This window comes from Acanthaster planci, linkage group LG09 (assembly GCF_054643075.1).
Source record: "Acanthaster planci isolate LZ-2023a linkage group LG09, COTS_SCS, whole genome shotgun sequence".
Classification (NCBI taxonomy): Eukaryota; Metazoa; Echinodermata; class Asteroidea; order Valvatida; family Acanthasteridae; genus Acanthaster; species Acanthaster planci.
Genome location: NC_141785.1, coordinates 5,788,173 through 5,800,686, shown reverse-complemented (window position 1 = coordinate 5,800,686; position 12,514 = coordinate 5,788,173). Strand labels below are relative to the sequence as shown.

The window sequence follows — 12,514 nt, the reverse complement described above, 5'->3', positions numbered from 1 at the left end:
ATTCAAATAATGCAGATTATGGAGAAAAATACTAAATTCATTTAACAAGTCAAGGACAATTAACATAGAAAAGAATGCAGTTCCTTCTTTCACTTCCTGGGAAAAGAACAGCGCAAGACTAACCTCTAACCCGGAAGTAATCTGTTGCTATGATTACATGCATATGCCCAGGTACGGTCTAGATTTCGTGACATTGTGACATACCGCTTCACGGAACTGCCAAAAACTTGAGAGTTTCATTGACAGGTCTGCTGCGATTTCACAACTGACATCATGGCAGCAATATTTACACCGACAAACCAGATTCGACTGACGAATGTGGCCATTGTAAGGATGAAAAAGGCCGGGAAACGGTTCGAAATCGCTTGCTACAAAAACAAGGTTATGTCCTGGAGGAACAAAGTGTAAGTTAATGGTTACATCGGGTGTGCGTGTGGGTGTTTGGAGGGGTGCTTGCATGGTCTGCTTGAAGATTACATTGTAAACATAAATAATTCATCTTTCACAGATATGAATTAAAGGAGGCAATTGGCTGATCATGATGGAATTTTCGACAAATTATGCACAACGAATAGGTCTATCAATTGAGCAAAGCTTGAGCAGTCGTGTATATTTGACTGATCATGCAAAAAGATTGAGATACAGTATTATTGTGGATTGTGTACTTCAGGACCCCTCCCTTTTTATTATTCTGACAAAAAGATCAGTCTCCAAGAGACTGCAACCAAAGGTAGTGTTCTCCCTTTTATGCTCACCCTGTTTTGGGGAATTTAGAATTTGAAAGTGTTGAGCAAATCTGACTTTTTGACTGATATAACCAACCATGTGAAAGTTATTCATGTGTGATGAATTAACACTGACAATTTTCACCCCAGTCACTCTCAAAAATCTAAAACCCAGTCCTCTGTCCACAAAATTAACCATGCAGTAATTTAACATGAGGCCATTGTTATCTGCCAGGTGGACCTAAAATTAAAATGTAATTCTCTGGTCTTTCATTGTCTATTATAAGAAGAGGGTTCCTTAAAGACACAATCCCTGAGATATGTTCATCTGATCAAACCTAACAATATGCTTGTGAACATAACAGTAACAGTTGTTTTTATGTTGTAAATTTTATGCACAAATTTCTCATATTCCAGTGAGAAAGACATCGATGAGGTTTTACAGACGCACACAGTGTTTACCAACGTGTCCAAAGGCCAAGGGGCAAAGAGAGAAGATCTGATGAAGGCCTTTAATACCGAAGACCAGACAGAAATATGCAAACAGGTATAAAGTCAACAAATACAGGTGACAAAGCAATAGATGATGCAATTCTGCATAGTGTGCAACTAATGCAAGTGTGACACCACAGAACTAACAGACATTTCATAAATATGGAATGATTTTACCTGGTGACTTGAGGTTTTTTTTGCCATTTCAAAACATACATCTTAGAGGTAGTGATAATCATTGATGGTGAAATTGGTGTATTGTTGTAGGACATAAAACTTTGTATGAGACCGAAGAGGCTCTGGGAAGTTGTTTTGAATAACTTGACATTTCATCCAGCAAGATCCTGATCATCTTCCAGAGACAACAGATGAAACCTATGTTTCTTTCTTTGTCTCAGATTTTAGCCAAAGGTGAACTCCAGGTGTCAGAGAAAGAGCGTCAGCAACAGCTTGAGTCCATGTTCCGTGACATTGCCACCATCGTCGCTGAGAAGTGCGTTAACCCCGAGACCAAGAGGCCATACACCGTGGGAATGATAGAGCGAGCGATGAAGGATGTCCACATATCGGTGAAACCCAACAGAGGCACCAAACAGCAGGTGAACGGGGGCAGTCAGGAACTTCCTACTCAGTCTCAACAATCCTTTGTTAGAGTGTATGCAAAGTCAAGATTCCAGATTTGCAGCAAGAACTAGAATAGTAACAAGTGACCTGTTAAAACCTTTGCATTGAGAATTGCCTGCCTGATCAGAGAAAATAGTCATGTTTCTCCTTTTTAAACATTTGGTCAACTGAGCCTTGTTCCAGAAATGAATTGAAATGTATTTGTATAAATTGAAATGGAAGTCACTGATGACCTTTGACCTCCAGGCCCTGGATGTCATCAAGAAGCTGAAGGAGACGGAGACGATGCCCATCGACCGTGCCCAGATGAGGCTTAGGATCACCCTGCCGGTCAAGGAAGGCAAAAAAGTCAAGAGCAAACTGAAGTCTTTGATTAAAACCATGGAGAGAGAGGAGTTTGGAGAGGAACTGGAGATGGTGAGTTATCTCAGATGAGAAATGAAGGGCTCTCTGAGGAGCAGTCGAGCAGGAGTGAGATATCTTAGAATTACTGATCTGAGCCAGATTGCTCAAGAGTAACAGTATGTGATTGTTAATGTTGTTACAACGTCTGTGCTGGATGCGAGGCGAATTTGCCTTAATCTCGCTACTGATTGAGGGTGCTCTTTAGCCTTACCTGAGTCGGAAGTGTTTTCACATACCTTGATCTTGCCCTGCTTTGCTCCAGTGTCATGAATTTAATCCCTGGACATGAAGCCCTTCAGCTCAATGTGACTAGGTCATTCCATAAATTTGGGATCTGACAGGTGACATTTTTCTGTCCCTGGTGCACCTGACCTGAGTAATTTGTTGAGGAATGTACATGTACCAAATAATATGCCAGATGTAACAGGGACAGTTAAGCATTGGACCCAGTCACTGTAGCCTTGTATCACTTCGGCCTGTGTTCCTTGCCTTGTTTGCTTCTAGGTTTGTCTGGTTGATCCAGGCTGCTACCGAGAGATGGATGAGCTGGTGCGCTCCAGTACCAAGGGGCAGGGAACCGTGGAAGTCCTGGATCTGAAAGACATCGAGGAAGGAGATGAGAGATTAGAATGAAAGTAATTATAAAGCAGGGTTTACAGTTCTGTGAAGATACGAGGCCTTGCTCAAGTGACCTCGGTCGAGTTCTTGCTCAGCTGAATATTGAGTTGTAAGCAGCAGAGGGACTGGCTCACAGAAGACATTTTAAGTAAATGTTAAAAAATTGCCAGTTAGGACACTCACAGTCCATGGTCAGAATTGAAACTTGTGAGAGTTTGCTTACCAAATGCATTCTTGTTCCCTGAATGCCATCTTGAGGGTCGCCATCTCTTACCACACCTTGTTTGACCTTTAGCCTGTTGATTCATTTAGAGCAAAATGGTACGTTTCATTTTCTATGAGCCAATGTGGTTTTGGTCACCTTCCTCCATGGTCGGAATGGGGCATTTGTGGTTTCATATCCTACTGGAGCCAGGGTTTCTGTGAGATGTACACAGTATCCCATTCGAAAGAAGACTGGTCCCAGCTTGTCTTCGCTACTAGTCTAGAATGTAGTGGACAGGCTGGGCACCTGATTGTCATCTAGGGATACAAAAGAGCCCTCTATAGTTTATGTAGAAAGCCAGTAGGGTTCAATTCAATCTGTTGAATACAAGTACAACTTGAGGTCACTGATGTACATGATTTGCAACTGTGCTGGTGGATAGCAGACTTTTTTAGTTTAGTTTTTACCATCTTGTGGAGAAACTGCAAAGCAAGAAAGTCAGGCGGTGTTTGTCTCATTGGGAATCAACACCGTGATATCTTGCTGAAATGGCAGTTTGGGGGGCGTACGGTGGCGATAAGTTCCCATATTCTGTGCAATAATCCACTGATTTGATATTCGAAGTTTATTTTTTGTGAGGATTTGCTCATTGGCAAGCATGGCTAAAGAAATGTTGACCCTGCTAAATGCTTAAGTTAAAAACGTTTGTACCTGACAAAGCTTGTCTTCCATCAGTTGATCTTGTCTCTTGACCTCTCAACTGGCATCAGTGTAGTGGTAGTCATCTGCACCAGACAGACGGTGAACTATTTGAGAATCGCATGCATATGAAACGACAATGACTTCAAGAAGTGCAACGACAGTCTTCCGTGTACAAAAGATACCAAACTAAAGGAAGCAAGCTGTCTAGAGGGTGTGGGTATCACCAGAAATTTTTCCAAGGGTGCCACACCCCTTCCCCAGGTGTGCCCATGAATCTATTTGGATCTGAAAGCTTTCAAATGCCTTCAAATTTGATACAGCATTTGAATAGTACATGTAACTAGTCTAAATTCAAACTAGGGTTATCTTCAAAGTTTTAACTTGTCTTTGAGTTATGTAATTATGTTCATTGTTTGCATTTTGATTTGGCACAAACTGGCTTGTAAATAAATATCTATTGAGAAACTGCCAAACAGTAGAGGAAATCTGGTCTTTGTTAAAGTAACTTGAGGATCCTTTAATTAAACTGGGTTCTACTAGGTCGTTATTAACTGGATTTGTTGTGAGCAGTCAATCATTTGTCAGCTGTTTTAGGACATGAACAGTAAAGGCCATACTGCATGCTGCTGTAAGGCCAAACATCAAATGGATTTGTCCTCAGGTGACTTTCAACTGGAGTAAACCTCTTTAAATCTTCAATTCAAGATCTTCACATCTGATGGAAAACTGGAATATGTCTGCACTTCAGCATTGTTTGTGGCTCACTCAGTTTGTCTTAGGTGACAATCATAACATAACTAGATTGGTTACGAATTTCTACTTGTGTCGCTTGTGTGTGGTAGCATATTGAACCGCAGGGTTACCTGCCGTTTCCCCACAAATACTCTGCTGTATTCTAATATTATAAAATAAAAACATTTATATTTGATTATGCATGATTGTGTTCTTCTACCTTCTAACTTCCACCCGGGGGGCGGGGGCGGGGCAAAAGGATAACTTCTGCCAGCACATTTCATTCACTGTGTAACAAGAAATCCTCAAGATTTTAAAAGTTGACTTTTAACAAGATCAGCAAATCAAGCTGCCACTATTCTGTAAGAGTCCTTAACCACGTCATGCTGGGGTGTTTTGTTGATGATGCTGGGCCGGCATGACTATCATTTTTTCCGTTTTCAAAATCCTTCAAAAATTCATCATTTCATTTAACGGTTGTTTATAGCCGCACAAAGTAATCTTTAGGCACAACTGTAAGTTGACAGGTGACCTTCATTGACACCCGAGTATTTCAGCCAGGCCTGCAGCCTTGTAAACAGAGCCCAGATTGTGCGGTGTTATACAACTGTCTTTTGTTCACGAACCTGGCTCAGTGCACTGCTGACCTCTTTTCAATAGGGGCCAGATTAGCATGCATTGGTGCTGTGTGGCTCATTGCCACAGTGGTGGAGCGCTTTTATCCCCCGTGGTAATCCACTCGCTCTCAATGCCCCAAACCCTGGTATACGGTTTCAAAACAAGGCTGCATTATCACCACTTCTGAGAGTGAAAAATGTTGATAATTCCCAGCAGCCTTGTCTTTTGTTTGGAGTACGGTCTTTTGTTACAGGGCCCTGTTTCCTTTGTCCGAATCCGGAGACCCCGGCCACGCATATAAAACGTGTCTCCGATTCCGGAGTTCCTGGCAGGAAGTGGTTATGAAAGTAGATTAATTAAAAGAAAAAAGACAGTATCTCCACCAAGTTACTTGACAAGCAAAAAATGAAGTATCTATAATCTAAATTTTTTACAACAGTCATTGTTTTTAATGAATATCTTCACCAACAGAAAATCTGTACATTTATGTTTTTATGCTTTATATTTCCCGCATCATTTTCTTCACAAAAAACACAAAACCAAAACACAAACAAAACCCTAGGTGTTGAGTTCTGAATTACAAGACAAAGCAACAATTCAGTGGTCATACAACTTTGGCCAACAAAGAAATCACCGTTACCTTGCAGTAAAGCATCAATACCTTTTGTCGTGTTACAATCATACAAGTGCATCTTAAGAAAACACAAATTTTACGCTGTTAATAACTTACAGCAAATTTTAGGCATGGTGACAGCACTTGGAACTCTAATCAAAAGTATACTCAAGAAAAAATGAGTAAAGTTTACGGACAGAGGGCTCTCTGTAAGCAATGAACTTGCATGTCAAATTTTCTTCTGGTAATGTGTCTGATTTTGGAGTGCATGCTAAACCAACATGCACAGCCTGATGCAATAACAGATGGGTAGCGCTGCATACACCGACAACCAGAACAAATGTCATGCAGCTGGTAACCTGCCTATGCTAAGCAGATTTAACCACTGCTGTAATTTCTGGACACAAAATGGACACCCCGTGCAGTGATGCACACTTTATCATATTGTACATATACCATTTTGTATCCAGGTTGAGTCGCTACACTCCAAGTGCACCTCTAGTAACAGTGAGGCTGCGCTGTGCTGAATCATAACAGCATTTGCTATCTTCGTGTGCACATACACTGGGAAATCATATGTGGACACTGGCTAAGTGATACATACATGTCCCATCACAAACATTCATGTGATCACTTCTATTGACTTGTAACCCTCAACACAAGAAACCATTACAAAACAGACACAGTTTTGTCTCAGTCACAAGCGTCTCTGTAAAACAAACAACTAAAAATATCTAACAAAATGTACTTGACTGTTATCACAGTGGTTTTTTTTACATTATAACAACAGAAGTATACATGAATGGGAAAATGTCTGGGACATTTGTCTTAAAAGAAACAAAAGAACTTTAATTTAACACAGATAAGATTTTCTGAAAAATAAAATTGCATGCTACTTCCATCAACAAGGTAATAATAAAGTAACATTCTTACATTCTGATCCATGATTGTTTCTTGTCCTAGTTTTTTTTATTTAAGGATTACTACTTTGCCGTGACAGTTTCTTTCAAAAGGGAAAACTAAAAAAAAGGAGAGGGCAGCAACCTCTTGTTTGGCAAAAGTATTTTTTTCTTCCATCCATCTGAAAACTTGCATCAGAAGAAAGCTATTTCACCATGGATAATACTAGATCAGAGAATACGAGTAGCACTGCATGGCTTAACAAAATGTCCTTACCATTCTTCACAATAACGTGCATATCAGCTGGGAGGCTTCATAAAAATAAATGTACTTCAACCTTAAAATGTTCTTCAACTTGAGAGATCGACGTCAATAACCAAGTTATTGATACCTAGTATCACTGTTGGTACCTGCTACATCACTATTTCTACACTAACTTTTAGGTTAATCGCTATCTGATAAGGTCTCATACTGAGAAGATAGCAATGGTGCAGGTTCTCTGTCACGGACACAAGATATCCCTGGACCGGGTACCGGTGATGGCCCCCTGGTGGGTCCCAGGTGGGGTGATGGGATCCTGAGATGGGCACTGGCCAGGTGGTTCTGGGTAGAGCTTGTTGCGGAGGAGGTGGCAGCCGGGGAAGCCCCCGCTGCTGATCGGAATGAGAGAGCTGAATATGCAAACTGGTTCCCAGCCTGACCGGTCCCCGAAGTGGGAAAGCCATGCTGGGAAGCTGGTGATGGGCAGGACGTAGGTACTGACTGGCTGGGTTGATTACAAAGATCGGGCTGGGACTGTCCAGCCATGTTGGGTGAGGTTACACCTGAAGCCCTGTTACTACTCATGCAACTGGAAGAGCCGACACTCAACCTTAGTGAACCATCCACAGGTGTTGAGCTTGGTGCTGCTTCGCCTTCCCTGCTATCTCGGGAAGGCAGTCGAGGACTTGCCCCTCTCATATGCTGCTGGGAGACATTCGGTTGCTGGACTGACTCTGCCTCGTGATTGTCCAAGTCTGAGACATCAGAGAGTCGGCTTTCATCCACTTCTAAGCCACCAGACTCTGCCGTGCTGGTGCTCTCTCGGCTGTCGCAACGCTGTGGGGAAGACCGGGAGCTAGACATCTCGGCTTCTACCAGCTGCGTCACATAATCATCCATTTTGGTGACCTTGGTGTCCATCCGAACTGGTGCCTCCATTCGCACCTGGGATTCGATCATGCGATCAATGGACCTCTGCAGATCAAACCTGAACACACTAGTGTCCTTCCTCTGTGGTTGTCTCCCGTGACTGCTACTTGGCAGCATGCTAGGATGTCCATGCTTTGGGGATCTGTTCACCAATGACTGAGCCGCACCCATCAGACACTGTCTCATCTGGGACATGCTTTCAGTGGGTTGCACTGGACTTTCCGAGTTGTACTCCTGAGAGGTGCTCTGCGGAGCTGGGTTGCTTCCTCGAGAGCTCTCCGCTTCTGGTCTGGACTTGGTGTCTGAAAGGCTGCTGCTGAGCTGTCGTTGGCTATCGCTGACTCCACTCTCTGCAGGGCCTGGGGTGAAACGGGCTCGGTCTTCACTGCTTGAAGCAGCATCCAGCACTGATGAAGAGCTTGATCCCGGCTCCACAATGGTCTTGGGCGAATCCCTGCGTCTGCTTCGAGAAGGCGGCCTGTTGGAATCAGCCACACCCCAGCTTTCTCCCTGGTGTGGAGAAGTGGACTGGGAGCTGTGGACCCTGAATTGCGGCTGAGAGCCCCTGGAGGCATTCTCGCTGCTATCAGCTCCATTACCCTCCTGTTGGTACTTCCTCTGCCAAGAGGCTGCTGACGGGGCCATGTCACTGACACTCACCGGTGATGCCTCCCGGCTCTGTTCAGATGAGCTACGCGAGACCCTCCCTGCTGATGTAGCTTCTTGGTCCTTCCGTGAACTCCACTGAGATGACACTCTGTTTGAGTAGCTGTCAGGTCTTGCACTAGCCGGAGAAGCAGAAGCACTGGATATATCAGACGCTGTGGATGCTGTCCGGCTTCTTGGACTACCTTCTTTGGAGCTGTTGATACTTGGTTCAGCAGACCCAGCATAAGACATCAACTGGCTCCTCACTCTGGAGTCACTTGTGCTACTGCGGGCACAATGCATGCTCTGTAAGGATGAAGCTACGGGACTGCTTCTCCGGGCCGCATCATTGGTTGATCCTACTTCACTGTCGGGTGTCCTGTATCTAGCACGAGGGGAGCTGGACGATGGTCCCTGGTCACGGCTTTCTGTAGTATCAACCCCAGATGTTTTCCCACGATCACGCTTGGCTATGGTCGAGCTTCCAGGGGCTGATGTCTGACTCATCTGTTCTGTCTTGTTGTAGCCCATGGAGATGATAGTGTCTATATGCTCAGCCAGGGTCATGGGCTGGGGTGGGGAAGGGGAAGTCACTGGGACGAGGCTTTCCTGAGGCCTCTCCTGCTGATCTCCACCTGCCTCTTTCTCTTGCTGCTTTGGATCCTTGGCGGCACTTGGAGAACGTTCCGTTGAAGAGGAGGGCACATTACTGTCTCCGTTCTCAGGCTGCAGGGAGTCCGAATCAGAGACTGTCTTGCCACACTTCTCGTTTGATGTGCCTGTGTTCCGCCCAATAGATAAACCATCTCCGCTGTCCGAGTCAGTAGCCGGATCCTGATTATCATGCATGGGCTGGTTGATGGAGCGTGTGATGATGACATCAATCAGATTAGCAGCTGTCAGCGGCCGGCTGGAGCTCACCGATTCATCCTCAGGAGAGACCCGTGGCGTCTGCTTATCCTTCTCAAACAGGGCAGCAAAGATGGCCGAGGCATCCGGCTCTATACTGTGATTCCTCTGTTGCTCACTGTGTCTCCCTGCCTCTTTCCTCTCTTTACTCTCAGATGATGTGGAGATCCGGCGTTCTTGACCCGGACCGGAGTGACTGGAACCGGCCGAGTAGGGCCTTCGTGGATAGCCATGAGATTCACTAGAGGAGCTGGCATCACGTTCTCTGCTCTCCTGACTGGCTTGTTGCATTCTCCTTGCTTCTGAAAATGAAAGGCAGAAATTCAAATCATACATTACCAGGAAACTTATATTTGGGTAATTCCAGAAATTAGGGGTACAAAAGTGTGACATTTTTGTGTCCCTGTTACATCCGACCTTTGTTATTTGACATGCAAATACACCGGAATTCATTTCAAACTATGATTATTTGTTTGGAAGGCGATTTGCATTAATTCTCCACTCTTGGAAATTAGAAATTGTGTTCTGAACTTACAAAATCATATGTCAGATGTGCCAAGGACACGAAAAAAACAATGGACCCCTGATTTCTGGAAATACCCATTTACCTCTTTAATCTATCAAGTAGGCTGATCTAAAGTTATCATCACCAAGAGCTAACAGCTAACACGTGAGTGCAAAGGCACAAATATTATGAGCTCTTTCACGGAAGAATCCAAAACGATGATACCTTACGGATCTTGGAGGCTTCCACAACTAGAGACCACTGTTAATTTAAGCATGAATGAGAAAGTGGGAAAAAAAGGAGAAAATTCCAAGTCGAACAAGAGTGTCCTGGGCTTTTAAATCGTTATGGCAAATACAGGATGTCGGAGAGAGGAATTCAACTGATTTGAGCAGCTACACGGTGTCTTGTGTCACCTTTCTCTTGAGCTGTTCCCAGCGTTTCGGCTGAGGCAGCCACATGGACCAAAGTACGGAAGGCTTCTGAGCCACTGGCTGCACCGGGAGACTTACTGCCACCAGACCCTAACAAATGAAGAACAAAGTGGAGAAACTATTTTCGGCTACCAAAATACCAGATTCAACCCGCTTAGTTTCTTAATGGACATCTTTGGAATAAACCTTTTCAGGACAAATTTACGCACACTGATCATAACTGCACAATATTTGCCCATTTACCACATTCAAATATGCTAGAGCTATTCTCAGTTTACTGTAGGTTTGTAAAACGTGAAAAACATAAAAAAGATATTTTTCTGCAAGCCAAAGTAAGCCACAGATGAAAGATAAACCTGTGAACAATGAGGAACGAATCATGTTACAAGATGAAAAGTAGGCCATGTTTCTGGGGTGACAACTCTGGTTACCTGAGGTACTCTCTGCTCGACTTCTTGGTGTCTCTTCCCTTAACTCAGGATTGGGTGTTCCCATGGTGATGCTGGGAGGGGGTCTGATGGGTGTACCTCTCATGATGCTACCCCCAATCGCACCAGCAATCATGTGATGGGGCCCTGGGTGGCTGGTACCCACCAAATGGGCACCAGGATGGCTGGAATAAGCCGGATGGACAGTGGAAATGCTATGAGCAGCGGTCACAGCGTGGGAGGAGGTCAATGGAAAGGAGCCCGGATGGGTGACCGGGTGCACCCCGGAGCCTGGATGGGCACCAGGGCTGGAGCCTCTGGGTGGGTGCTTGAAGCGCACTGCACCCGCTCCTTGCGGTGCAGGCCACCTGTGGGATAAATTCACAGCTTGCTGCTGGGTATAATGCTCGGCTGGTGATGTCACCTCCCGCTGCTGCTGTTGCTGTTGCTGCATGGGAGAGGTCGTACGTCTATCCGTGTGGGCGGGGTGTTGGGATGACGGGTGGGCCTGCGTAGTGTGGGGACTGATGGAGGGGTGGGGAGGGTGAGGGGAGGGGATACCTCCTGGGTAGTGCTGAGCAAGGAGATGGGAATGGCTCGGGTGTATGTACATCCCGTAGACAATCTGTCCATGCTGTCAAGACAAAAAGGGAAATACCACAATCACTCCAAGATCATGAACAGTCACTGATTTTCAAGTCAGGCTTATTTTGTCTGAATCCTGTAATCTTTCCATGCACTACTCCCTTTCATAATTTTAAATGCAAAACAAGAAACAGGTGTCTAATGCAATAGACGTCTTATCATGAGTAGCCAAACTTGATCAATTTATTCACAAGTAAGCATGACTCAACAACGGGGTAAGCATCAGAGACCCAATTTCAGGGAAAACTTAGTCCTCAAAGAAACCATCTAACCATACAGGCACTATGTCTAAGAATATGGGCTACGGCTAGCAATAACCAATCATCCATAGCAGCCTATGGGTGGCTGTGTAAGCCAGACACATGCACTACTCCTAGCCTTTACCCAGTAGATCTGGACAAGGTCTTAGAAAGTCCACTAACCGGGGTGACCGAGGCATACTGCAACATCTGTTGCTGGATCTGTTGGTCTAACACCTGCTGCTGGCCTGGTTGGAAATTCTTGGACATCGGTGACTCTCTGCGAGGAGAGAGTCGAGAGTCTTTTGCCGTAGTGGCTGGTGGGTACTGGCTCCCTCGTGGCTGCCCGACGGACTGGCTCATCTGCTGTGCCATCTGCTGGGTGATGGGCTGACCAACCAGTTGGTGCGACAGCTGCTGCTGTTGTTGTTGTTGCTGCTGTTGACTCATCTGTTTAGCTGTCGCATAGTCCCCTGATAAACCAAAACCAGCGATTTACAAAGAGGCATGTCTAGAGTTTTTAAACTCACCAGGACATTTTAAATAGGGAGTTTTAATGACACCTGAAATTTTGAAATAAGAAAAACACACAAGTACCTGCAATAGTGGAAGTTCGCTGGCTCATTTGCTTTGCTGTTGCAAAATCTCCTGCACCAAAAGACATGACATAAATTCATTACGAGACTGACAGGAACAATGAGGCAAATATAACATTTTGAAAAAAGACAGATCCAGATTCAGGTACTATGCATTGTTACTCATTCAACCGTGACATTGAGCACATGATCAAGTAGTCACTGGAAAAAAGACATTCAGGCCTTTCTGGAGACATGTAACGCATAATCAGGAAAGCTGCAGGTTTCCTATAAATTATGATTGAA

General features: G+C 44.6%; 2 protein-coding genes across 4 annotated transcripts in view; one reads left to right on the top strand and one right to left on the bottom strand.

Moving 5' to 3' along the window:
• Positions 1–149: 149 nt before the first annotated feature.
• On the top strand, positions 150–4,327 carry LOC147798046 (ribosome maturation protein SBDS-like). Its single transcript, XM_087140645.1, has 5 exons — positions 150–404; positions 1,143–1,272; positions 1,616–1,816; positions 2,088–2,258; positions 2,751–4,327. The coding sequence occupies exons 1-5, from the start codon at positions 274–276 to the stop codon at positions 2,877–2,879; spliced, it is 762 nt and encodes a 253-aa protein (XP_086996771.1). The 5' UTR covers positions 150–273; the 3' UTR covers positions 2,880–4,327.
• Positions 4,328–5,547: 1,220 nt separating this feature from the next.
• Positions 5,548–12,514, bottom strand: part of LOC110976857 (uncharacterized) — a 59,689-nt gene continuing 52,722 nt past the window's right edge. For 2 of the 3 annotated variants that reach the window (XM_087140641.1, XM_087140642.1), the window contains exons 26-30: positions 12,231–12,281; positions 11,817–12,106; positions 10,753–11,383; positions 10,304–10,411; positions 5,548–9,684 (exon numbers count right to left, since the gene is read on the bottom strand). In XM_087140641.1, the coding sequence (XP_086996767.1) occupies positions 7,079–9,684; positions 10,304–10,411; positions 10,753–11,383; positions 11,817–12,106; positions 12,231–12,281 (3,686 nt within the window). In that variant the 3' untranslated portion in view covers positions 5,548–7,078. The remainder of the gene's footprint in view (positions 9,685–10,303; positions 10,412–10,752; positions 11,384–11,816; positions 12,107–12,230; positions 12,282–12,514) is intronic. The other variant, XM_087140643.1, reaches the window with a different exon arrangement.